Here is a 27,609-nt window from a genome sequence, read left to right as displayed (position 1 = left end):
AAACATAATTCAATTTGTATTATTACCAGAAAGGGGACTGGGCCCTTAGCAGGCCTGCCTGGGGCCAGCCCGTCCAGGTGATTTTGAGAGTATGTTTATTACAGCTGGGGACGATGAAACAGAGGACGGGCTTGGGGGGGAGAAGCAACAGGAGAGCCGAGGCGGGGCTGCTTTGGCTCACTGAGAAGTCAGAGAAAGGGGGCCTTGGAGACAGGATCGAGGGGTTCGCCCGGGACGAGCTGCTGCTGCCCACTGCTCCCCCTGGTTGCAAGTCTTGTGGGGTCCCTTAGAGTTTAGGAGGTGCACACCTGTGGGAGAAGGAGAGGGAAAGGGAAAAGCTCAGGCTGCTCCCAGGAGGGAGAGCAAGATCCACGTCCTTTGTTTTCTTTATGTTGAGGGTTTTAAAGGCTGAGAATTTAGACGGGGTCTTAGGGGAGATTCCAATAGAATATTCATCAGGTTTTCTAGGTGTGCCCTCTCGGGGTCGTGGTTCTGCTGCTTTTCTGGGCCTGGAGCTGAAATACAGCTGAGGCCTAGATGTTATCGCAAGGGAGGAAATTCAGGGGGTCTAAACAGAATGATCACCCTGGCGGCGGGGTCTAGAGCCAGTTCTGCCCATGGCTAGGCACCTGTATCTGGCTATGAACCACTCAACCCTTTGCTCAGCTGTCCGTCTCCGTTTCCCCGTTCCACTTGCCAAAGAACGTTCCTAGCTTCTTACTATCCTGCCTCAGTATTACTTTTGTCTTGTTATCAATGAACTATTATGAAAAATTAAAATATTTAAAAATATTTTATAATAAAGGAAGGGGTCCAGAGGGATTGCCTCCCGCATGCACCCTGACCTGGGGATTGAACCTGCAACCCAGGTATGTGCCCTTGACCAGGAATCAGACCTGTGACCTGTCAGTCCTTGAACTGACGCTCTAACCACTGAGCACACCAGCAAGGGCTTGTCTGTGTGTTTCTTTCTGCTGACAGTCATGCATACCTCGTGTGAACTATGAATCAATGCCACCCTGTCCCCTTTCCTAGACCACCAGGGAAGAACATGCTTTGACTTCCTGGGAAGGAGCATAAAGCCTTAGTGATCGGGTGGGGGAGTTTTATCAGGAGTAGGAGGGAGGGTTTATTCCTAGAACCTGTTCCTGTGAGCCATATCCTGGGCTCCCCAGAGTGGGGTCCCCCGGCACTCGTGCCCTTTATGTTTTTCAAGGAGAGAAAACCTCGCCCACGGATCTGCAGGAAGCCACACTCATGGGGACGGCCCACTAAGCTTGGGACGGAGTCCAGGTCACCAGAGCTCAGAGAAACTAGGACTCCTGCCACTTGGAATGTATAGTTCTGAGGCTTGGCAGGAACCGGGGGGAGTTGCCGGCCCTGAAACTATGCTGGGCCCCCGGCTCTGGCTGCCCCCTGGACCCCTGTTGGGAGCCCTCAAGGCTGGCTGTCTGACTGGATCCTACCCGTCCCTGATCAGAAGAAAGTGGCTGCTTCCCACGGGGAATTTGTTCCCTGTTCATTTCTCCTCTCGGAGCTTTTTCATTTTCATAAAACCTGCAGTGTGGCCTCCTTCCTGGAGTAGTCGAAGGGTCATTTTTATAAGTTAATATTTGCAAGGAATTAACTGCTTGGCACCTTGGGTCCGTGTGGTCCAAATACTGCTGCGGAAGTGATATCTGAATTGGAGAACACTTATGGAGCACCTGCTGTATGCCAAGCCCTGTGCAAGGCACTGACGGAAGCACTAACGGGGACTTCGTGCATCTAGCCCGTCCTCACCGAGTGCCGATGCGGGCCGAGCCTGGAGAAGGCGTGGGGTACCTGCTCCGGGGTACATGAGCTTCCTACTGCCACTGTAACAAGTGACCACAGACTTAGTGTCCCAGATGCAAGAACTGAGGGGCAGTAGCAGACGAGGATTCCCCAGCATCTCACAGATAGAAGCTGAGCTGGGGCTTAGCCCAGGTGCATCTAAGTCTGGAGTTCGGGTCTCTTCCGCTTCGCCTGGGGGTGCCCAGGGGTCAGACTGGTCTGTAGTTGAGCCGCAGCTCTGCTACCGGCTGCCTGACCTCAGGCAAGTCTTGCACCTCTGCCTCCCCATCTGTGAATCGGGCATCAAAACAGTCCCTGTCTCAGGGTTGCAATGGACAGATGATGGAATATAAGGTTTGTGAAATATCGATCCCTATAGAAAACACACACACACTGGTATTATAGCCCACTGGTGATGTACGTAAACTTTTTCACACACACACTTCCACTGAACTCTCCCAGGGAACACGTGATGTCACTGTTCACAGGCCCACTTTAGAGAGGGCCCTGGGGTTCGAGAGTGTCTGTCATCTCCCCGAGGCCACATGCTCAGCCAGCCCCCATTCAGCAATGTCTTCCAAAGAAGCTTTAGTGAGCAGACAGAATTTGTCAGCCCAGTTCAAAATTTGAATGAGGTAGCAGCTGGAATCCATTTTACTGGGCCGGTTTCATCTGTGTGCCCGCCCCCACCCGCCCCCAGCCACTCAGCCAAGCATACCTCCTCTGGGAGAGACCACCCCAGACTGCAAGAAGTGCTCATTATCCCGAGTGACAGGACCACTCCCAGCCACGTCTCCAAGCAAGCCAGGGGAAGGGGTGTCTCTGGCCAGCTGACCAGTACCATCTGAACTGAACTGCCTGGTTGCAGTCTCTGGGGCCAGATGTTATAGGGCACGCTAAAAATAGCCAGGAGGGCCGGCCACCGCTAGGGGTGGGGTTTGGGGTGGGGGCATGTGCTGGGTGTGGACGCATGGTCAGAGGGATCCGGTTGAGTGGAGCTAAATAGTCGTGCACGCTTCTGCTCCCCATTCAAAGGACCCACCTGTCGAGAGGGCCCTCTTCTCTGAACATCTGGGAAGAAACCCCTTGGACCAGCTGCAGGATGGGCAACAGCAGAAGGCAGGTCATCTGGGCTCTGTGCTCCCTGCTGCTTCTCCTTGAAGCCAGTTCTGCCAAGAATATCTGGAAACGGTCGCTGCACGAGTGGCTGGCTAAAAAAGCCAACGTAAGTGCCGGGGTCAGGGGGCCGGGAGGAGCTGGGCCAACCCTAGACACTATACGTTCTGTAAGTTCTCCCCCAACACAGGCAAAGCAAGCGTCTGATTTATCTGAGAGTGTTCAAGTCGGGTGGCGGGCAGGTGGAACTCGGGTCTGCAAAAGGCTCCTTGCCTAGAAGCAAAGGAAACACCAAAAGTGTGCAAGGGGACTGTGAGGTGCTTTTGCCTGCCAAAATATATTTTCACCTGACAAACGGCACCTGAGTCCAGGGACTTAAAACTGAGTGCTGTGTCAACAATAAACAGCGGAAGGTCTATGAAATATAACGATGGATTCATGCAGTTATTTACTCATTCAGTAAACATTTACTGGAAACCGCTCTGGGCCCGGTGCCGGTGCGGGGAGGCAGTGGGTACAAGATGGAGACACCAGCTCCCACCCTCGAGGGCAACATAGTTGAGGCGGGGAGGCAGTCAGGTGATAGGTGGTGGCAGTACAAAGAGATGGCATGACATAGCAAGTGACAAGAAGCATGGGCCCTGGAGCAGGGAGTCTGGGTTTGAATTCAGGCTCTGCTGGGCACCAGCTCTGTGACCTCAGACAAATGGTTTGGCCTCTCTGAGCACCAATACTCTTGTCTGCTTATTTGAAAAAGAGAGACTGATATGTTTCTTTCAACCAATGTGGTTGATCGCCACTGTTTACCAGGCACCATCCTAGGCTGTGGGGATACAGACAGCAGATCCCTGTCCTCAGAAATTCATGTTGCAGTAGGAGAGGCAGAGAATAAGTAAGGAAAATAGTATGTGTTTGGTGACAAGTGCTAAGGGGAGAAATCAAGTAGGAGAGAGGGTGGGAGTGGGGAGGAGGGTGCAGTTTTAGACCCCTCACACCGGGGAACTCAGAGGTATAGAAGGGTCAAGGAGACAACACTCTCAGCATATGTGTGAGCAGTAAATGACTCAATATGTACGAAGTGCTTACTTAGCACATAGCAAGTGGTCAGTGCATCTGGGTGACATTTAATTAAATAATTGTAAAATCAGTTGATACTTGCCTCCCCAGGTGGAATATAGGTTCCTCGGGTATAGTCTGATTCTCCCTCATTTAATGTAGTGTTCCTGGTGCCTTGCCAGGTGCCTGTCACTAAATTAGTGCCCAATACATTCTTGTAGAGAAATTATGGGAAAATACAATGGGAGCACAGAAGAACTTGTGCAGCTCTGCCCCAGAAGAATCAGAGTTTTCCAGGGTTGGGGCATTCAACCTAGGGCTTTGAAGGTTAAATAGGAGTTTGCCAGGTAGCGCCATGGGAGAGGAGCTGTTTAATGAACCCAGGCATGATGGGGTGCACTAAACTGTATTGAGGTTAATCTTAGTCTCCAGGGCTTACATTCTACAGGTCAGGCAGGAAAAAAGTAATAGTGAGTGAAATGATGGTAAGTGTTTAAAGGAGGGAGAGCTCATGTGAAATGGTATAATCTCAGAAGGCTTCCTGCAGGAAGTGAGATCCTGGCCAGATCTTTAAGAATTATTAACAATTAGCCCTGGCCGGTTTGGCTCAGCGGTTAGAACGTCAGCCTGCGGTCCACAGAGACCCGGGTTCAGTTCCCGCTAAGGGCATGTACCTTGGCTGCAGTTTGTCCCCGGCCTTGGTTGGGTCGTGTGGGTGGCGGCCACTCGATGTGTCCCTTTCACGTCGATGTTTCTCTCTCTTCCTCTCTCTCCTTCCCGCTCTATCTGAGTAAAAAATGGAAAAAATGTTCTCGGGTGAGGATAAAAAAAAAAAAAAAGAATTATTAACAATTAGGAGAAAAGACATTCCTGGAAGAAGACGCAATGTGGGCTGTGAGATGGAGGCAGAAATGGTATCTGGGAGCCCCTGAGAAGGCAGTCCTCCCGTAGGAGAGGGCTCGTGTGTGAGGAGGGAGAGCCCCTTCTCCAGTGTGATTGCTCCGTGCCTTTTTTCTGGCCCAACAGGACGATTTCATTCTCCCATGTACTTAGCACTTGGGACCACAAAGAGATTTCTGATACCTCTTTGGTCTTACCTCCATGTTGTCCTGGGGTGTCGTAGGAGCAGATGCTGTGACATCTCACTGGGAGGAACGGCAAGGCTGCGGGGCTGGGCAGGGGTATTGAGGATGATGTGCACAAGGGATGGGGGAGTCTCTTTAAAAACATAGGCCTTGCGGTCCAGAGAGACCCGGGTTCGGTTCCCGCTAAGGGTACGTACCTCGGTTGCAGTTTGTCCCCGGCCCTGGTTGGTCGTGCGGGTGGCAGCCACTCGATGTGTTCCTTTCAAGTCGATGTTTCTCTCTCTCTCTCTGTTCCTCTCTCTCCCTCCCACTCTACCTGAACAAAAAATGGAAAAATGTCCTCGGGTGAGGATAAAAAAAAAATTAAAAACATAGGCCTGGCCCTGGCCAGTTTGCTCAGTGGTTAGATCATCGGCCTGCAGTCCAGAGAGACCCGGGTTCGGTTCCCGCTAGGGGCGCGTACCTCAGTTGCAGTTTTTCCCCGGCCCTGATTGGGTCATGCGGGTGGCAGCTACTCAGTGTGTCTTTTTCACATCAATGTTTCTCTCTCTCTCTCTCTCTCTCTCTCTCTCTCTCTCTCTCCCTCTCTCTCTTCCTCTCTCTCCCTCCTACTCTACCTGAACAAAAAATGGAAAATGTCCTCAGGTGAGGATAAAAAAATAAATAAAAATAAGTAAAAACATAGGCCTGGCCCTGGCTGGGTGGCTCAGTTGGTTGGAGTATCATCCTGTATACCAAAACATCGTGGGTTCAATTCCTGGTCAGGGCACATACCTAGGTTGTGGGTTTGATCCCCAGTCAGAGTGTGTATAGGAGGCAACCAACAGATGTTTCTCACATCAATGTTTCTCTCTCTCTCTCAAAATCAATTAAAAGAATAAAAGCAGCCATGGCCATTTTGATCAGTGGTTAGAGCATCGACCCACGGACCAGTGAGTCTTGGGTTCGATTTCAGTCATGGGCATGTACCTCAGTTGCAGTTTGTCCCCGGCACTGCTTGGGGTTGTGCAAGAGGCAACCAGCCGATGTGTCTCTCTCACATCGATGTTTCTCTCTCTCCCTCCCTCCCACTCTATCTGAAGATAAATAGAAAAGTATCCTCGGGTGAAGATTAAAAACGAAACAAAGCAGGCCTGGGTGGGCCTGGGAAACAGAACTGCTTCTAGCCACCATTTGCCAGGAGCAAGCACTTCAAGTGCGCCCCTCGCTGGGCTGGAACGCTCCCTGGTTATCGACAGTACCAGCATCCTGCCCACTGCGGAGACAGGAGAGATGTGGACCAAGAACCTACCTCAGAGGAAGCCCCTGGGGAAAGCCAGGCTGTTGATGGAGGCCCAGGGGACAGGAGGCTGGACAGGGTGCCAGGCCCAGGAACTCATCAGAGCAGCATCTCTAGTGAGCTGTGCAGCCTGGGCTACTCACCACCCTTCTCTGAGTCTCAGGTTGTCACCTGGGACATGAAGGCAGAGGACCAGATGGCTTCCAGGGCCCTTCCCGTTCTGATTCTAACTTCCAAGCAAATGTTCAACAGGGAAGTCAAGAGTCTTAGGACCCACACACTCAGAGACAAGACTTTCCCATGCGGCCCCCACCCCAAGTTGAGTGAGACCTTCAGTCTTGCCTCTGGGCCTGTGAGGGCTATGGGGCAGGTCAGGGTGGGGCAAGGCTAGGGGTCCAGTAGCATCTGAAGCCAGGTTGGACCCACTTGGAGGGTTAAACAGAGCCCTTACTAAAATTAAATCATATAAATTTATAATGCTGTGATTTCAATTTTTTTTAAATTTTTTTTCCTTTATTAATTTTTAGAGCAAGGAAGGGAGAGGGAGAGAGATAGAAACATCGATGAGAGAGAACATTGATTGGCCGCCTCCTGCATGCTCCCCCACTGAGGATCGGGCCCACAACCTGGACATGTGCCCTGCCCGGGAATCGAACCTGTGACCTCTTGGTTTAATGGATCGATGCTCAACCAGCGGGGCTATGATTTAAATTTTTTTTTTTTTTTAATCCTCATCCGAGGACATTTTTCCATTTTTTGTACAGACAGAGTAGGAGGGAGAGAGAGGAAGAGAGAGAGAGGGAAACATCGATGTGAAAGGGACACATCGAGTGGCTGCCACCCGCACGACCAACCAGGGCCGGGGACAAACTGCAACCGAGGTACATGCCCTTAGTGGGAACCGAACCCGGGTCTTTACGGACCGCAGGTGGAAGCTCTAACTGCTGAGCCAAACCGGCCAGGGCTATGATTTAAATTTTTTAAAGGGGGTATTCATTAGAAATATATCACTTCCTACTTACTTCACTACATCTCACTATGCTCTCTGCTCTCGAGATTGCTTATGTGGACGGAATCTGTATTAGATTCTGTGGACGGAAATAGTAGATGTTGAGGAACCATTGCTTCTTACTCAGCACCCTCCGTGGGTAACTGGGAATCAGCCATGATGGGAGTTTCAGCGCGCGGACACTGGCCAGGCTGCACCCGAGAGCGGGTCGTGAATGCTGGCCAACACTTGGCGTCCGCCCCGCATCAGGCACCCTCTCTCCCTCTCAAAGCCCTGACCCTCAGCACAGTGGGCCACGAGCCCCCAGGACTTTCCTGAACACTGTGCACGTTACAGCCCGGGACTCAGAGACAGTGCCAGAGAGGACGCCTGCCTTCTGTCCCCTTTGAGGGGCCGGTAAGGAGAAGGCTTCTGCTCTCTGCGCCTCAGTTTACTTATCTGCAGCACTGCAGTGCCCACTCCGCAGTCCGAGGAGAAGACCACGGAGCGTTCGGCTCCGAGCCTGGCCAGGAGCCAACCCCTCCACATCCCCGCTGCTCAAAGCAAAACATAACGCAGAACCAAATATTTACGAAGCCAGATAAGACGGAAGCGAAATGTTTGTCAGTGGCCTTTTCTGCAAGCTCAGGGTCAGTTTTGGGGAGCTGGTGGCTGGGGCTTCTCCTTCCTGGCATTTAGTGAAGCTCGTAAGAATAGTTCTTTCCTGAGCACTTCCTTTGCGTCAGGCCAAGGGTGGGTCACGCGTTCACTCTCAGAGTCCTCTCCGCGCATCTACAGGTGGGGCCCATCGCCCACGCCAGGGCAGCCTGGAGACAGGGTGGCGAAAAGACCCCGGCGTGTGGCTGTGGCTGTGGGTCTGTGTCGCCCCCTAAGCTGCAGGGAGCAGGGAGCAGCTAAGGGTAGCAGGAAGCGGCTGTGCAGAGCGCACCCTGCCCAGCGGAGGGGGCCTGGAGGGGCTGCAGCAGCCAGGAGCAAGGGGCCCCTCTTGGTCCTGAATCCTGCTGCCAGGGCGCCCCTTTGCACTTAGCCCACCCCGAGCTGCATCTTTTGGTGATGAGCACAGAAGCCCCTCGGGAGCCAGCAGCCCATGTTGTTCCTCCGTCTCCCTGAGCTGGTTCTTCTTTCCCTTGTTATTTCTGTGAGCTCGAGAGCCTTCTAATGCATCTCGTTTTGTTTTTTTTTTTTTTTATCCTCACCCGAGGACTTTTCTTTTTATGCATTTATCTTGAGGTAGAGCTAAAGGGAGAGAGAGAGAAAGAGAGAGAGCGAAACATCGATGTGAGAGGGATACATTGACTGGCCACCACCCACATGACCTTAACCGGGGCCGGGGACAAACCGCAACCGGGATACATGCCCTTAGCGGGAACCAAACCTGGGACTCTCTGGTCCGTGGGCCGATGCTCTAGCCGCTGAGCCAAACCGGCCAGAGCGCATCTCGTATTTTTTGCTAAGTGGCAAGAGTGGGAGAGGCAGATGGCCTGGAACTGTGCGTACCCTTCAGCTCCCATCACCCTTCACCTTCGTCCTGGAAGTGTTGGTTCCCTTTCCAGTTCCCTTGACTGTTTTAGTAACATCCTTGCTGCTCCTTCAGCGCATTTAGCTCCATTATTTTATCTGCATGCTTTGTTTCTGGATCATGGCTTGGTTTAGTTTTTCATGAACTACTTTTGCAGATGACAAAAAAGGGGGGGAGGCAATTAGTTTGCTTGATCTGTGTGATGCTTGGTTTGCTGTTTGTCACTTGTCCTGGAGCCGAGGCAGGTAAAGGTGAAGATGACATCATCTGGTTCAGCTCGGCTCTCCATGTTCCCAGCCCAGCGCCTGGCACGTAGTTGGCCTGGGAACTATGAATTTACCGTTCAGTGAATGAATAACTTACATTAAAACCTTCCAGAACAGGATAGAAGGGATGGAAAGTTCTAAAAGACCTCCAGATGCACACCAGTGCTCAGTGCACCCCCGCTGAAGGATTGACCGAGTTTGCAGTCTTGCTCTTGACCGGCACTGAGATCCCCAGTGTGAGATCCTAGGTTATGAGTTCCTCTCCAAGGAAGCCCCCCTAGCTGTGCACCCAACGGTGCCCTCGGAGCCCAGGGCCGAGGTCCCAGGGCATCCGGAAACTGCATTCGTCAAGGCACACCGAACCCTACGTCCTCTGTGTATTTTTAGCTCATTGACGTCCAAATTCCAGAGGAAAAGTGAATAATGCTTAGAGGAACATTGGCTTTCTTCCTGCTCCACCAAGCCAACGAGTCCTGGGGTGTACTTTTATTGGTCTGACGTGAAGTTGCTGGAACATTCCAAACAAGTGTGAGGCTCTCGCTAGCGGAATGGACGGGGCGGGGAGAGATGAGAAAGGGGCTGGGGTAATTGGGACAGGTCTGGAGATTGGATTCTTTCTCCTTACATGGAAATGGTTTCAATTTTTTTCTGATAATTAAAATGACGTCTACTGGAAGAGAAATGCAGACTATTATAAATAAGTAAAAATAATTAAAATTCTTCCTCTAAGACATGAGCTCTGTTGACATTGGGGGGGGGGGGCGTTTGCCTAGACTTTTTCATGAGGTAGTTATACTCCATACACATTTTTTCTTAATGAAATTTTATTTGTATTGCTTAACGTGGTTTTTTTTTTTTATTAGACTAAAACTCACATAACCATTTTAAAGTGATCCATTCACTGGCATTTAGTACATTCGCAATATAGTGCAACCTCTACCTTGTTCCAAGACATCTCCATCACCCCAAAAGGAAACCCCAGACCCAGGAACCAGTTGCTCCCATTTCCCATCCCCCATCCCCCGGCAACCACCCATCTGCATTCCGTCTCTGGATTTGTCTGTTTGGGACATTTCATATAGAGGGAGTTGTGTAGTAGGTGGAATTATGTCTGGCTTTCTCTTACTGTTTCAGACCTTGTGTTTTTCATTGAACAGTATATGGTTGAGTATGTTAATACGGTAGACGTGTCCCCCTTCCAAAGGCTCCTATGGCGTTCCAGGGGCAGATGTGCCATCCTTTATCTACCCAGCCTCCTGTGGTCGGACAGCCAGGCTGCTTGGCTTCAGTGCAATCAGATCCGGGCTAGCAGAATTGGTCTTCCTACCACAGGAGCCAGAACTGACATTTTCCTAACCTGCCTGCCTAATAGCAGCGGAACGGCTTTGCCAACACATGGAGGCCTCCCAAACTGTCTCCTCGAGGAGCAGAGAAAAGCCACCAGGCCGATAATCCTCAGGGAGTCGTTCTTATCCAAGTAAGGCATGCAGCACTGGAGAGCTCCTGAGGTGCAGGGCAAATGTCTGTCCCGCGGCTGTTTGGAAATAGACCTGCTATGCAATCCCTTAGCAGGAATGGAAATCACAGATGAAGATCAGGGGTTCCTCTGGGTTTTTCATGAAGGACCTTGCCAGCCTGGGTGAGCTGCCTCGTTGTCAGAGGGATCTGACCTGCAGTATTTTATTTTCGGCTGAGTGGCAAGGCTGGGGTGCACTGGCTGTGGCTGCGGAGAGTGGAGGTGCCCGGGACACAGGTGGGAACCAAACCAAGCCCCTTAGGAAAACACGCTGCAGGGGGAGAAAAACAAGAAACTGATGAGTCAAACACAGTGTTCCCATGGTGATCAGAAGTTTGGAGCTACTTAGAGGTCAGAGCCGGTATCTTGGGTGAGAGGCACAGCCTGTGCAAAGGCCCAGCTGTGGGATGGGGCTTATCGTGTTGTAGGGACCTCAGTGAGGCCAGGGCACTGGACAGGGATGAGCAAGGGGAGAGTGGTGGGAGGGAGGTTAGAGATGTGGTGGGGCTGGGGGTAACTCAGGTCTGATCTTTAAGCCAAGGATGTTGGCCTTTAGCCCGTCGACATTCACCCTCCCCCGCCCCCGTGGGCTGGGAAGCCATCGGAGGGTGATCCATTTATTTCTTTGATAAAAGTCCATTCCTTCTCAGAACTCCAGGGAACAGCCTTTGGTTTAGGCTCCTCTTTGAATCTCACCTTGTAGAACATGAAATGTGTTTTTAAACATGTCATCCTTTAATCTGGGCCCCTTGGGGAAATCAGTTCTTTATCACCCACCACCATCTGTTGTCTCCAAGGCACCATCGAAATAACTCAGGGAGATTTGACTTCTAAGGCGCTTATCTCTTTTGTTCTCTCCAAATTCTGAGAAACGTTTGAATTTTCCTCAGTGAGTAGTGGCATCTCTGCACGCCCCCGCTGGGGGTGCTATTAGGAAGTCACTGGACTGGGAGGCACCAGGGGTGGCTGGAAAGTATTTCCCTTCTTATCTCCAGTTTCCATTAAATTTCATAAATGAGGCTTGATAGGAAACCAGGCTAAGCGGAAAAACCAACCGTCTCCTCCAGACCATTGCCCCCCGAAGGCGGCCGGGGCAGCTGTCACATTTGATTAGGATTTAAAAGGCAGGGCCCCAACATGAGTCCAGTGTCGTTAATTCTGAAGAAAATGAATTAAGAACTAATGCCATAGGATTATGTCCCCTGCTTGCAACTTGGAAATTATTCACGATGGCACTTGGAGTTAGGGGGACTGGGCTGAGCAGGGGTTAGAAGTTCCATGCTCCCGTCTTCTTGTTTTGGGGAAGAACCACCAATCTCCTGAAGCCTTCCTTTCCTTACCTGCCCATGTCAGCTTTGTGTTCATTTTTACTTTTCACAAATCTAAGGAAGGAAAGATGAGTTCTTTGAGTGAAGCTGGGGTGGGAACCAGGAGACCCACCCTATCCAGGTTGTTTTTCTTCCCACTTGCTTACGGCTTTCATTTCTCTTCCCCTCCTTCTCAGCCTTTCTGGGGGAGAGGGAGTGGTCTCTGGGAGGAAGTTTGAAAACCACTAGTCCTTGTGATTGCACCAATTCGAAGATACACCTGCTCCGGCCTATTCTCGGGACCTATTCTCGGTGACCCTACGCCCTCTACAGGGCATTAGGAGCAGCGCAAGGAGTTCTCAGCCACTGTAATAGCTGCTCCGGAAGGATTTTTATGCCCTTGACCTTCTGTCCTTTTAGTTGAGATCAGATAGCACATGTCATTTTGTATCTTGCCTTTTATTTTATTTTTTTACTAACATATCATACATGTTTTTCCTGTCATTAAAAATTATTCGTAAGTACTTCTACAGTTTAAAAAAATTTTAATTGTCTTCGTGAAATTGAAAAACAAAATGTGTGCATGGCAGAATATATATACATATATATACATATATGTATACATACACACACACATATATATATATACTCTTTCACACTAGTTATATATATAATAAAATAGTGAACAATGAGGAGAACTCTCTTGGCTTTGAAACCTCATTCTTTGAAGGCAATTCTTGATAACAGTTTCTTGTGTATCCTTGTATCTCCTTTCAAAAAATATTCTAGGCCCATACAAATATATACATATGACATGTGTGCAAATGTATATTTGAAAACATAGGCGCATAGCAAACAAACTGTTCTTCACCTTAATTTCTTCACGAACCACAGTATCTTGGTGAACTTTCATAAGCAGGTTGAGGGCAAGTTTCGAAGGCTCCATATTAACCCAGTCTGCAAACTGGCATTATTTACTTGGACAGTACAGGGGGTGGGGTTTTGAAATAGGTGTGCAGGGGAATGTGGGGATTTGTAAATAGGAATTTGAGTGGCAGGAATCGTTTAGGCATAAGCCAGGAGGCAGGGCAAGCCAGGGTGTTTCTTCCCAATGACCCTATTCTGTATCTAACTCTGTGTGTGTGTGTGTGTGTGTGTGTGTGTGTCGGAGCATAAGATCTACCCTCCACACATCCTGCTTTCAAATCCAGAAGCAATACAGTGTTCCCGGCATGGATGGGGACTGATGTCAGAGAGACCAATAGTGAATTGCCTGATGTGACGATCTCTCCCAACCTCCCCTCTAACATGCTTATTTTACTGGTCACGTGCCTGTATGTCCTATATGTTAAGTACTGTGTCTCATTAAACTTTATTGAAACATAATGCCAAAAAGCATACAAAAAATCGTGTGTCCAGCTCCACAAATCTGCTCCAAGTGGACCAGCCTCCAGAGACCCGAGTGACCTTCCCGGTCACCGCCCACTAAGTGGCCACTATCCTAACTTCTCTCACCAGACAACAGTTTTGCCTCTTTTTGAACTAAAAATATAAACAGATTGTGTTCTCTTGTGAGCTGGCTTTTTTTGTTCCCTCAATAAGATGTTTGTGAGATTTATCCAAGCTGTGTGAATTTATCCACTGTATGTATGATTTGTAAATTCTCAAAGCTCCATATGGACTATAAGATGTATATGTATATAGAGAAATATATGTGTATGTACATACATATGCACATTTTATATATACAGACACACATATATACTGTCACATATGTATAAAATGTATGTGATATACGTGTGTGTGTATCTATCAGGATAGACACAACACACAAACTGCTCATATTCGTTTATCCTTTTTGCTGCTGATGGGCTTTCAGTCATTCCATTTGGGGGCTACTACAAAGAGAAACATCTGTCAACGCTCAGAGCAACCCACTGGGGCTGCTTCTGCTGTGTTTACGGAAGGCTCAGAGGCTCAGAGAGGCCCGGTGACTTGCCGGCAGCTCATAGCTGCAAGTAGTGCAGCGACCCTTGACACTGCCCTCTCCCTGCAGGACGATGAGGCGAACGACCCCTGGCAGACCCTGGAGGAAAGCTGCCCGCCCGCGCCGCCCCCGCGCTTTCTGCCTCTGGGCGCCTGTCAGGTGGCGCTCTGCCAAGCCGACTCCCAGTGCCGAGCGCACCACCTCTGCTGCTACAACGGCTGTGTCTACACCTGCATGAAGGCCATACCGCCCCCACCCGGTATGCACCCTGGGGCCCCAGGGAAATAGGGCGGGGCACCAAGTGAAGTGTCCTGCCACGCCCTGCCTGGTAGTTCCAGCCTGGAGGAGCGCAGATGGGCTTAAATTTGGGCCATCTGGGCAGGTTCGCCTGTGAAATGGGAATGGGAGGCTCATGAGCAAGTGTCCAGCTGGATGGACTGAGGCCCCTGTCCTCAGAGAGCTCTAGTCCAGGAAACGTGCATTCCGGGGTAAATGACCCTCCTGTGAAGATGGGGGAGGTTTCTCATAAAAATCCAGATTTCTGGCTTTTCTTAAAATACTGCACACTGTTCCCTGGGCCACCTTCTGCTGGAGCCTCATGTGCCCCTAGAGGGCAATGGGACCCTCCATGGACCCCACCAGGTCCCCTTCACTCATGATGCCTGGCTCTGGGGGCATTCTGAGATGGAGACCTGGGACTTTAGCCGTCCAGACGGGGTGTGCCCAGAGAGGCAGGGGCTGCAGACTCCTGACTTCAAATTCACGGGCTAGCTGGTCATCTCCTTAGATCTCCCCACCCCCACCCCACCTGTAAAGCAGGATGAAATGAGAACATGCAGTTCCTAGCGGGTCTGATCATTGCCAGGGGCTTGGGGCCCCATCAGGGCTAGAAGCAGATAATCAATAACATGTATAATCTTAAGGCAAATCTCCCTTGGGAGAAACAGTTCTCAAGGATGCATCTTTGAAAGGAAGGAGTTTCAGATCCCTCTGGAGAGAAGATTTAGGACAGGATAGAAGGGAGCCTTGGGGAACACTGAGCGGGGAGGTGGACAGCTAACTCCCTCTGAATGAAAGGGGGGGAAATGTCCCTACTTGGTTATGGGGGCAGTCAAGACTCCACTCTGCTTGGGCTGAGCCTTAGACAATAACAGCCTGTGTGGACCACATCTGAGGGTTCCATGTGTCTTATTACTGAAAGTGTCTCTGAGAAGTTAGCCCCAACCATTCCTCACGAGGCCAAAGCAAGAGCGACCACACTTTTTATTCTTTGGACTGAGGTCACAGCAATGACAAGGGACTAGTTACGTTTAGTGATGCTCATAATTACAGTATACAGTGCATCTGAGCACCGCCTCTTGTTCAGAGACTGTGCATGTACTCAGGCCCGGGAGGCTCTCACAGGCTCTTTATAAGGAAAGACAACATGGCGCCCCCTCCTGGTGGAAAAAGCACATACAGGTGCTTCCCTCCCGGTGTGCAAGTAAAAAAAGGTGTCCCTTCCTTAGGACTGCAACAGGGCACAGAGATTCTAGTCTCACTTGCCATCTAGACCAGATGCTTTTGAGCAGTGCACAAGCTGTACAACTGTCCATGACATAGATCCTATTTTGTGCTCACTCAGTCCCAGGAGGGGGAGAGACTGTTAATAGCCCTATTTTAGAGTTGAAGACACTGAAGCTCAGAGAAGCTGAGTCACTGGCCTGAGGCCACACAGGAGGCAGAGCTAGAGTTTCAATCCAGTCCTCTGTGAAGTGTCCACTGCCTTAGGCCCTGAGTGTAGGGATGTGGGGCCCCTGCTCTGTCTAGCTCCTGGGCCCAGATACGGGGTCCCTCACTGCCTGGAACATCCTCACCCCAGACATCCACACAGCTCACTTCCTCATCTCCTTCAGATCTTTGTCCAGAGGTGGTCGCATTCTCAGGGAAGATGTCCCTCTCTAAATGCGATCCCCCCTCCAGTCATCCCTTACCCGCTTTCCCTGCTTAACGTTTCTTTAGAGCCCAATCTGAAACACTGTGTTTTATTTGTTTGTTCATTGACCGTTTCCCCTACTTGAAGGTTAGTCCCAGAGGGAGAATTTGATCTATTTCATTCACTGCTGTATCCCTACCATCTAAATCAGCCTCTGGGCCCCTAAAAGTTATTCAATGAATCAATGATTCATAAAATAGTACAACAACTAGCTTTCACTGGCCAGCAGAAAGAGTTAGTCATAATAACAACTGTAATAATACTATTTAACACAAGGTTTCTCACCGTTGGCACTCTTGGCATTCGGGGTTTGATCATTCTAATTGAGGGGGGTTGACTTGGGCATCGTAGGATATTGAGTAGCATTTCTAGCCTCTCTACCCACGAGATGCCAACAGTACTCTGAGGCCACATTGTGACAACCAAAAATATCTCTAGACTTTGCTAAATGTTCTGTGGAGGAAAAAATTGCTTCGAACTGAGAGCCATGATCTAACAGGAACAGATGACTTGAAATGCACCAGGCCCTATTCTAGGCAGCTTACACACTTCATTGTCTTCCCAGTGGGCGGGGAGACTGTTATCAAAAGCAGATCTTGAGATAAGGACTGGGGTGCAGGGAGTTTACTTAGCAGGTGATCCCAGGAGGTTCTAGTGACCAAACAGAGAGGTGAGACCATGGCCCTCCAGACCTCTAAGAGTCTGCACACTGGGGGCAGGACTTAACCAAGTTTCACTACTCCAAAGGGACAGCAGAGTGTGCAGGTTTCCCTGCTGCTCAAAAGCCTTGGACCAATGCAAAGGAGAATACAAATAGTAAATATTAATATGTTACCTATTTGGTAAAAGATAGCATTGAAAACATTTTCTATTGTATGGTGGGAAGAAGGAGGAAAAAGAACCAGGAGATGGGGGTGGGATCGGGGGGAGGGTGTCAATGGGAAGAAAAGGAGAAACATCTATAACAAAAATAAGTTAATTATTAATAATAATAATAATAATAAAAGAACAACAACAAGAACCAGAAGATTGGAAATAGTAGCTGCAGAACATGGTCATGTCATCCCTCTAGTTCGAAAATTGCAAACTGTTGCCAGCTCCCCTGCTGTCCCCACTGCCGCGCCGTGAGCAGTCATCTCACATTTTTGCCGGTCCCCATTTATGTACTTTCAAAGGCACCAGAACCTCTTTCTTTGTGTCATATTTCTGATTCAGACTAAAGCAGAGGTCGTAATGTAATCCCAGACCAGTTTCATTTTATCTCTAAAGTGCTTCAAATTTTTTACATTAGTTGCCAACATTTAAAAAACCAGAAGCTTTATATTTGTGAAAAATACAGATTTATAGTTAAAAACAAAAATCAGCTCTGGAAACAGTGAGAATGGCTGGCCAGAGCTGACCAACAGCTGACCCACGGAGGCAGAAACACTCTTCGGTTTACCATACCTATTTGTCCTACCTGGCCCGCCGTTCTCCTTTGTGTTACCTCCCTGTCCCCTGGCGGCACTGAGCTTTCAGTCCCTGCTTTGGGTTTTTGAAGACCTTCCAGTCTACTGAGTGGGTCACTCTTCTGGTTAAAAATGTGTTGGCTATAGAACAAACCGTGCTGCTGTAACAAAAAGACCCATAAACCCAGGTATCCAACCTATTAGGTATTTACTTCTCACTCAGCTAATAGGCCCAGAGGTAGATAGGTGGTCCATGGCAGCCAAGTGGCTCTGATCCACGGTCATCTAGGGACCCAGGTTCCCTCCATCTTGTTGCTCCACAAGGTCAAAGTGTCTCCCAGTCTGCAGGAAGAGGGAGAGGGAGACAGAGGGGAGAAAACAGGCATCAATGCAAGAGCAAGACCAGAAGTTGCATCATCACTTCTGCTCACATTCCATTGACCAGAACTCAGTCACATGACCACACCTAGTTGCAAAGGAGGCTGGGAAATGTAGTATCCAGTTTGGCCACCCAGTGGCCAGCCAAAACTCAAAGTTCTATTTCTAAAAGGAAAGGGCAAGTGTATGCTGGAGAACCACAGTTGTTTCTCTCCCAAGGAGACTCTGTTTTATCATGAAATGTGGGCTCCCCCGCTCCCAGAGGTTGGGGCATTTCTCAGCTGCTTAAGTAGGCCTCAATTTTTAAAACTTTTTTGATAAATGCATCTCATTTATTTAGATATTTAAGCTCTCGCACTAAATTTGTACAAGCTGGTGAACACAGACAAATTATTTTTCCCACAGAACTAGAACCACACATTCCCAGACAGTATAAATATATGGTTGAACTAACATCAATACACATGACATTTTATCAATTACATAATAAAACAAATGATCAAGTATCCAAATATTAAGTTACACAGCTCAAAAGGCATAGAAAATATTAGATGTCTGTTTAGTTCATTAGCAGAAACCAACTTCTTCTTCTTATTTTATTTTATTTTTTTTGCAAGAGAGGGTGGGAAGGAAAAAAAATCACACTTCAAACAAAAGTAAGTTGGTAAACAACTTCGGAATGTATGAAAAAATACAAGAATTTCAGAATTTTTATGATTAAGAATTTTTTTAGCCACAGCAAAGCATGTCTACCTTTAAAAAAAGATTTACTGCCCTGGCCAGTTTGGCTCAGCGGTTAGAGCATTGGCCTGCGGTCCGGAGAGACCCGGGTTCGGTTCCGCTAAGGGCATGTAACTTGGTTGCAGTTTGTCCCCGGCCCTGGTTGGGTCATGCGGGTGGCAGCCACTGGATGTGTCCCTTTCACATTGATGTTTCTCTCTCTCTCTCTCTTTCTCTCTTTCCTTCCCACTCTATCTGAACAAAAAATGGAAAAATGTCCTTGGGCGAGGATTAAAAAAAAAAAAAAAAAAATACTGCCCTGGCCGGTTTGGCTCAGCAGTTACAGCATCGGCCTGCGGTCCAGAGAGATGTGGGTTCGGTTGCCGCTAAGGGCACATACCTCGGTTGCAGTTTGTACCCTGTCCTGGTTGGGTCGTGTGGGTGGCAGCCACTCGATGTGTCCCTTTCACGTCGATGTTTCTTTCTCTCTCTCTCTCTCTCTCTCTCTCTCTCTTCCTCCCTCCCTTCCTCCCACTCTATCTGAACAAAAAAATGGAAAAATGTCCTCGGATGAGGATAAAAAAAAAAGATTTACTAAAGAGCATAGTCTACATGTTCCACACAAGACAAAGGCAACATTTTACTAAAAATAATAGCTCCCTCACATTCTTTTCTCAGGCCCTCCCTACGAGTCGTACCCCAAGTACACACATCAGCATTAACCGCAAGGCTTTTTGTCTGGAGACATTAGAGACATGTACAATGTCGATTTCCAAAATGGAGGCTTTCCATAACAGCCCACAGTGAGATGTATAAAGACACGAAATAGTAACAGACTTGGCATAAAAATCAAAAAGTGCAGCAAACCTGATGTGTACTGGTGTGAATGTGGGAGATGGAAACATGAAGTGAGCAGGCAAATAACCACAGAGGCCCTACTTTCTACGTTTGAAATGACTGAAGGGATAAACCACATACGGTCCAGAGATTTTTGTTCTGTATGATACTAAAAATATACAAGATTCTAGCATGGGAATAGATTTATTTATTTTGTTATGATTATTTTTTTAATCCTCACCCGAGGATATTTTTCCATTTATCTTCAGACAGAGTGGGAGGGAGAGAGAGAGAAACATCGATGTGAGAAAGACACGTCAATTGGTTGCCACCCACACTACCCCAACCGGGGCTGGGGAGGAACCGCAACCGAGGTGCATGCCCTTGACTAGAATCGAACACGCGACTCTTTGGTCTGCCGGCTGACGCTCTAACCGCTGAGCTGGTCAGGGCACATGGGAACAGATTTAAAGACAACTCAATACTGCATGATCTCAGGAAAAGGAAGTTGGTACAAACGATAAGCACATTTCAAATGCTGAACCATAAGAATCCTTTGCTAAGTGTCAAAATAGGCTGATCATAACCCAAACATAGAGGTCGCAATTCTGTCAAGCTTGTGGCCTGGTAAAACTGCTTGTCAATACTCCTGGGGAAGCTTCATTAGACTTATTCACCAAGCCAACATGTTGGCTAACATGTATGACAAATTAGGTCCCAGCTCAAGTTCCGCTTCCAAGGCCATGGCATCAGGCACTCGCTTTGTTGCATGCAACCATTGTTTCTACGACCACTGGAGTCTTCGAAGCGTGGCCGCATTTTAGGGCGATCCTTCTCCATGGAGAGAAGTTGCTTGCTGTTCAAAGCTCCACGCCAGTTTTGTCTTATGAACTGTACTGCCTCTCGTATCCTGTTCCACCTTCGGTTAATGCTAGGGCAACAAGCATCGGAGCTCTCCCGAGGCCTGCGACACAGTGAACAGCAGTACAACTGGTTCCTCACGAAACTTAATTGTTACCAGACTTAACCAGTCATCAACAATCTGGTTGGATGGTGGTGCACCATCAGCAAAAAGCCAATCAAGAACGTGGATGCCTTCTTTCTCTCCGAGAGTAGTGTCATAAGTTGCTTCACATACTCATACTATTGGGGTAACTCCATACTGCTTACCTCCCTCGATACATTTATTTAAGGTTGCATTTATTTAAGGTTGCATTGGTTGGATCGTGTGTAATAAGAAATCTCATGTTCCACAGGAGCTGAGCAGTTCATCTGAGCCATGATAATTTAGTTAAAAAACACCCAATAGGGTTATGAAAGAATTTAAAATTTGAATACAGAAATGACAGCAAGAAGCTGAGTCTACTTCAATCTACTCCACTTGAAATTCTCAGTGCTTTGGAGTTGGGAGTCGTGGGAAATGAAATGAACCTTCTAATAAGAAGCAGCAATTCTCCAATCCAGTAACTGAGGCAACAGAAAGGAAGTGCCTTGAGGTGTACCCCATCCAGGTCAGAACTCCTGCAAAGCGCTCTGCAGATTTCAATGCAACGCTTCTGCGTCCAGGCTAACCGCTCGTATGGGTGCTCTTGGCGGAGTAGCGGTGAATTTCTACAGTTCGCTTGCTGCTTAGACATCAGCTGTGCCTGGCAGTAACCTCCACTGCCCTTCAGAAATCCCATCACTGTGTGACCAAGAACACCACGCAGCTGCCTCCCTCTAGCTGTGTTTCCTTGGCATAGGTTTGGCTCACTCCAAGGAAAGTTCCAACGGGATCCCTCCATTGAACCCTGTCTTCTTTCGTCAGTTGTAGATTGGCTGGAAGAACCGGAACGTCTGTGGCCTGGTGGCAAAGGCTGGCTGCTGGAAGGCCCTCGCCGGGAGACACACGGTACCTACGGCAGGAAGCCCCGACCTGATGCCAGAGCCGGTGCCTCCTTCTCAGGCTGCCACCGGAATACTGATGACAGGGGCTGCCTCTGCTCCAGCAGGCTGCCTGCCCCCACATTCTCAGACGTCTCGGATCCTCTCCCACAGAGGGCAGTGGCCGGGCTTGGCCAGGCTCTCAGCATCCCCGGGACAGTATAGGGTTTGACCCTCCCGGGGAATGGGGCCTCCTTCCTGGTGGAGAGTTGAGGGGGAGGGGGCTAGGGGCTGGTTTACAGGTCCCTAAAATCATAATAAGGGATGTGCTGCTTCCTGATCATAAGGCCTCCTCCGGGGACGGTGCAGAGCAGTTTCTGGAAAGAACTACATGCGGGCCTGGGGCCTAGAGAACTGTAGGGGTTCAAGTGTGTACACTTGCATGTGTGTCGTGTGCTTGTGATTCGACACACTTCTGCGCATGACTGTGTCCATTAAGGCATGCAGCTGTGCAAGAAACTGTGTGGCCGTGTATGTCTGAACATCTGTACATCCGTCTCTGTTCATGTAAATGTGTGTAACTATCAGTGTGAGTGTGTGTGAGCAGGGTTTGTGTGCATGTGAACATGTGTGTAGGTGGCTGTACGCAATATATACATGTGTGTTAGGTCTGGTGGGGTGGTGGAAATTTGTGTGTGATGTGTGAGCATGTGTATGTCAAGATTGTTGTATGTGAATATGTGTGTATACATGTGACTAAGCATGAGCATATGTGTTTCAGGGCATGTGAGTGAACATATGTATGTATGGCACTATGCATGTGAAGGCATGTTTGGGATCACATGACTTTGGACTGTTCTGTGTGTGTGTGTGTGTGTGTGTGTGCACGCATATGCACACACAGCACTGTGAGTGAGACCCAAGTGCAGCCTGGAACCTGGGGGGGCACAGCTGAGAGGTGACCCCTCTGGATAACGTGTTCACCGCATTCACTGCCTCCGTGGAGGGGCCACCCTGAGACCCTGCCATGTGTCCTTCCCAAAACAGACATATGCAGCACCACAGAGGATGAGGAAGGGCCACTCCTCTGTCCCTCAGGCTTTGAGTGCCACATCCTGAGCCCAGGCGACGTGTCCAAGGGCATCCCCAACCATGGGCAGTGTGTCAAGCAGGGCTCGAAAGCAGGTGAGTGCCCAAGCCCCATCTCTGGCCCCTGCCCCAACCTCACTCTCCCTGGAAGCCCCCGTGTGCCGCAGATACAACCACTGGCCCCTGAGCCTGGCTGAGGGCTCCTCCTGTCCTCCTACTGCCTTGATCATCCCTTCAAATCTTTGATCCTTCCCCCCACCTGCACGTGACACAGGCCTTCAGTCCCAGCTCTGCCGCCTCCTAGCTGGCCGACTTGGAGTCAAATGTTTCAGTCTGTGAGCCTCCGGCTCCTTATCTGTAAAATGGGGCCACTTCATGTTATTATGGGGATGCATTTAAATCATACATGTAAAGGCCTCAGCAAACATCTGATATTTTATCTCTCTCCATATACCTATGTTTGGAGTTGTCTGAGAACCCTTACTTTCTGCCAGGACCATTCAATGGGACTGAATTAGTCGTCGTCTTTAGGGAGGCAGTAGGCTGGTGAGGGGCATGAACAGGATCACTTTAGTTTGCATAATTTTCCCAACAAGAGCAAGGACCACAGAGCAAGGACTGATGATGGTACCTAAAACCCACGCGTGCCTCAGGCAAGACGTAAGGTTGAGAGATTTGGTGTGAGTTTGGGGAAAATGTGTGGCAAGCGAAGAATCTGGAACGTCAGGGAGATGCAGAGTTTACCAAAGGTGAGCTCATTGGAAGCCTGAGTCCGCACACGCCAGGGCCCAGGGCCCCACTTCTGCATCTCCGAGCTCACAGACAGCACCCTCAGTCATCAAGGGTAACTACACTGACCCTACTGGCCAAAGAACACATCAGAGTACACGGTCTGCTGAACCTTTTTTTTTTTATTTGAGAATTTATTTCTCTAAAGTGTTTCAAGAAAAGACATACACGCCCTGGCCGGTTTGGCTCAGCGGTTAGAGCGTCGGCCTGCGGTCCAGAGACCCGGGTTCGGTTCCCGCTAAGGGCACGTATCTCGGTTGCAGTTTGTCCCCAGCCCCGGTTGGGGTCATATGGGAGGCAGCCACTCGATGTGTCCCTTTCACGTGGATGTTTCTCTCTCTCTCTCTTCCACTCTCTCTCCCTCCCACTCTACCTGAACAAAAATGGAAAAATATCCTTGGGTGAGGATAAAAAGAAAGAAAGACATACACATTAAATTAGTTACACATTTAGCATCATTATCATTGAAAATAATAAAATTAGGAGACATCAGAACTGTTGTGAGAATCCCGATTCCTGGAATTCTGAGCTTTGAAAAAAAAAAAAAAGGCCTATAAAAGGATTTGAACCAATTCGGCATAATTGTGATTTCTCCTCCATGCCACTTGCTGTTTGGAGTTACAAGCAGGTTCCCCAGCCAGACAGCGTGGATTCCAGTGGCCACCTGGCCCCTTCCTGCTGTGAACCTTCCCAGGCCCCATTTTCTTATCTGTAAAATGGGCTTGTGATGGTTAAACGACCATGCCTCTTGCTTCAAAGCACAGAACAGTCTTTAGACACCAAATCAAACCTTAGAAGGCTGGGGTATGCAGTCCATCAGCTGCAAAACCCCGTGGGCAGGCCAGCCTGTGGGGACAGGCTGGAATAGGGAAGAAATAGCCTTTATCAAAAGAGAGCTGCAGGGCGAGCCAGGGGTCCTTTGGTCTGGAATGTCATTTTTATAACTGGAAAGGCCTGGAACTTGCCTCTCTCATCTCCAGATCTTGCTCGTTTAGTTACATGAGACGCATTTCAAAGATGGAGATAAGCAAAGAGATCGATGCAATAGTGCCTGCTGTTGTTTGAGCCCCTTAGAGATACTGTCTTTAAGTGTATCGAAAGCCTGTGAAAGGGACAGTGTAACCAAAAGGCAGTATCACGTATATTTAAGAGCACAGGCTCAGAACCACGGAAACGGGTTCAAATCCTACGGCTTTCTTCCCTGGTGACCTTGGGCGGGTAACCTAACCTTTCTTAGCTTCTGCTTTTCCATCTGTAAAAGGAGGTGGTGATGGTCATGAGAGTAATTGCTCCATGGGGTAGTTATAGGCTTGAATGAGAGAACACCTGTGCAGAGAGCGCCTGACACGTCGTAGGTCCTCAAGGACTGTACGCCACTGTCTCTCCGTCTGACAGAAAAGGGGGCCAAGTTCAAGACCTTGCCCAGACAGTGCACAGAGCTAACAAGGAGCAGAGTGGGAATGTCGAGCCTCTTCTCCTGCTGCAAAGGCTCCAAAGCCCGTGTGTGTGTGTGTGTGTGTGTGTGTGTGTGTGTGTGTCCTCCCCCTCCCACAGAAGATATGAGCCTTGTAAATAGAAATGTGAATGAAATTTCTACCCTTGGCCCCAGCGGGGGCTGTCACTTAGAAAGAATTGTTGATACTTATAGGGAGTTTGGAACCATTCAGACTTCCAACAACTTAGAGAACGGTCTCAGGGAGAAGAGGGGCAGTCTTGAAACAGGGCGATCAAGAAAGAAGTCTTCTATGTAAAACATTTTGAACGACATATTTTAAGGAATTTTAGACTAACCGGGAAGTGAAGAGAATAGTACTTTGGACCCTCTACCCATTCACCAATTGTTAAAATATTGTCACTTTTGCTTTATTGCTTTCTGTCTCCCTCCCCCGAACCCCCACTCCATCTCCATAGATATCTCCATATTCGTTTTTTGGGACCATTGGAGAATAGGTTGAAGATCTCACACGCACCCCTAAGATGCCAGTCTCCTCTGAGAGCTCACTTCTAGAGGGGGCAGATGACCATTTCGGTTTGCGGTCTGTCAGCCTGGAACCCGACTTTTGAGGGGTTCACATCTTTCTCGAAAGGAGAGTAAACATTGACACGTGGAGTAAATGAATTCCCAGAGAGCAGGGTCAGGGGGAATCAGTGCACTTTTCTGAGTGGGTTCGAGGTCACTCGGAGGCTGAGCATCCAAGGCCTCGATGTGGGAGATGGGGTCCCCTGCGCGCCTCTGACAAGTGACTTGGCCAGTGGTGTCAGGAGAAGAGTAGCCTGGAGCAGGCATTACCGGCCCAGACTCATCCCCAGCGAGGGGGAGGAGCAGGGATGTTTCGGAGAGACTCCAGCCTGGCAACAATCCTAAAACCTGGCTGTTGGCAGGTATGCCATCCACCTGACAGTGCGGGTGTGGGTACGGGTTGGCTCCCTGGGCCTCTGTCGTCTGTACGACAAAATGTCCGTGCTGGTCCTACACACCCAGGTGATTTTAAGGATGGCCCCAGACCAAAAGGAAACAAAATGTCCAGCTCTGCATGAGGGTGATTTTTTAATTGAGATATAATTGACATATCACATGATAGGATTCTCAGGTACATACACGTGATTTGTCAATGTGGCAGCTGTCACACGTCCGATGTGCTGCAGGGGAGAAGTGAGCTGCGGATGTAGCCATTGCCACGTGAAACATAGTGTTCTGGCCCGATTTCCACTCCCCCCAAACGTTTTACTGCTGTGGGGGCTGAGGGAAGAGGTGGGGTCACGACCATCAACAGGGAGAAGTCATTTGAGACATATGAAATTGCCAAGAGTTGACCACTTTTTACACACAAAAATGGCAACTTCACATGGGTCCTCCTAATATTTGCGTATATATGTTGGAAATGTGTTCTTTTAATCCTCACAATAACTGAAGAGGTACTGATCGGCTGCTATTTCAAAGTCATGTATGTAGCTTCTGGAAAGTCTCCTGTAATCTCTTGATAGAACGAGAATGAGAAATGCAAACACATCTTTAGTATTATCATGAACTTCCTCTTACTTGTTTTCCAGAGGAGTCATTCCGACACACAGTTTACAAAGAATATCCAGGTAAGAGAAGAAATCATTCTTTCTTTGCAGACAGTCCTAAAAAGGGTGAAGAAGAAAAATAAAAGCCCATGGACTGTTAGGAGAACTACAATTTAAAGGTGCTAAAAAGGGAGAGGGCCATATTCTCCCCAGGTGTTTTTTGGTCATCAGATGGCACTTTGGGGTGGAGGTGGTGGGATACCCAGATGTTTCCATTGTGAAAATCTCTCCTCCAACCTGGGCAGTCCTCCAGGTGGCACCATGAGGGCAGGAGCCATGACAGGCTGCAGGCTGGGAGGGTTGTGGAAGCATCTAGACAGGTGACTGAGACAGGGACGGAGGCAGCAGCTCAGGGATGTCCCATAGGATTGGTCAACAAGGGAAAAGACTTTTGTCTGGTGGCGGGCAGAGGAGATGTGAGTGAAAAGGAGTTCACAGCTAATACGGTTCCATGCAAAACGTCAGGACCTGAGATTGGAGATGCTTTAGTGCCTCCTTTCATTTACAGAATTGGAAAATATGGCTGACACCATCATGCCATTCAACTACCCGTGGGTCCACCCATCCAATAATCCAATCATCTGTCCACTCATCATCCACTTAATAATTTATTCAGTCATGCATGCATCCATCTATATCCATCCATCCATCCATCCATCCATCCATTCGTCCGATAATTTAGTCATTCCACCCACCTATCATCTCTTGACTAGACACGTATCAAGCATTCTGTGCTCATTCATTCTTCATTCTGTTCTTCATTCCGCGCTGGAGGTGGGGGCTACCTCTGTGAACATGGCCCAGTCCCTGCCATCACGCAGCTAATATCAAACAGGAAATCAGACAATAAGGCCACGTGGTTTTTTAGTAACAGCAGGTGTGGAGATCCTGGGGTGGAAGCAACTAGGCTGTCACTGCAGCTGGAATGTCGCGTGAGCAAGGGGAGAGCGGCAGGAGGCGAGGCCAGAAGAATGGGCGGGGCCGGAACAGGCAGGTGGTTGTGCATGGAGAGGAAAGGGGCCAGACTGCAGGTGGGGTCTGCGTGACCTCGGTGTGGGGGAAGGGGAGACAGGGCCAGGCCGACGCATCTGGACTCAACTCAGCAGTGGCTGGTGAGCCTTTGAGCAGGAACCGACATGCCTGCCCCAAGAGAGCCCTGTTCTTTTTCAGAGGGTGATTTTAAGAACGTGGCGGAACATGGAAAAGAGCGACAAGTGCGCGTTCAGTGAAGCGGTGCCAGTGGGTAAGTGGGAGGAGCCACGAGTCAGTGGGGGGGGGGGGGGGGTCAGTGTGTGTAGCCAGGGACCCTCGGAAGCTTTAACTATAAAGTTGACCAGTGGGGGGGTGAGAGTAGGACTTTACCTGCGGGTAGAATTTTAAACGTCCTTATCGTTTCAAAGTGAATGTGTGAGAACTTTTTGTGGACGTTTCCATACCCTCTAGACCTAAATCCAAAGACTCAACTAGGTTATAACCTACCTTTCCA

The 27,609-nt window shown here is 49.1% G+C and overlaps 1 protein-coding gene and 1 pseudogene across 1 annotated transcript; one reads left to right on the top strand and one right to left on the bottom strand.

The window, feature by feature from the left end:
• The first annotated feature begins 1,791 nt into the window (after positions 1 to 1,791).
• WFDC1 (WAP four-disulfide core domain 1) lies at positions 1,792 to 27,352 on the top strand. Its single transcript, XM_036275128.1, is given in 9 exon segments — positions 1,792 to 1,834; positions 2,822 to 2,904; positions 2,906 to 3,040; positions 14,025 to 14,214; positions 21,121 to 21,204; positions 21,241 to 21,243; positions 22,224 to 22,361; positions 26,106 to 26,144; positions 27,294 to 27,352. Coding segments are annotated over 9 exon segments (774 nt in total).
• Positions 20,007 to 20,560, bottom strand: LOC118638747 (annotated as a pseudogene).
• Positions 27,353 to 27,609: the final 257 nt, after the last annotated feature.

This window comes from Molossus molossus, unplaced genomic scaffold, assembly GCF_014108415.1.
Source record: "Molossus molossus isolate mMolMol1 unplaced genomic scaffold, mMolMol1.p scaffold_m16_p_21, whole genome shotgun sequence".
NCBI classification, from domain to species: Eukaryota; Metazoa; Chordata; class Mammalia; order Chiroptera; family Molossidae; genus Molossus; species Molossus molossus.
Note: the sequence above shows the minus strand (reverse complement) of the source record. Positions and strands in the feature narration are given on the sequence as shown.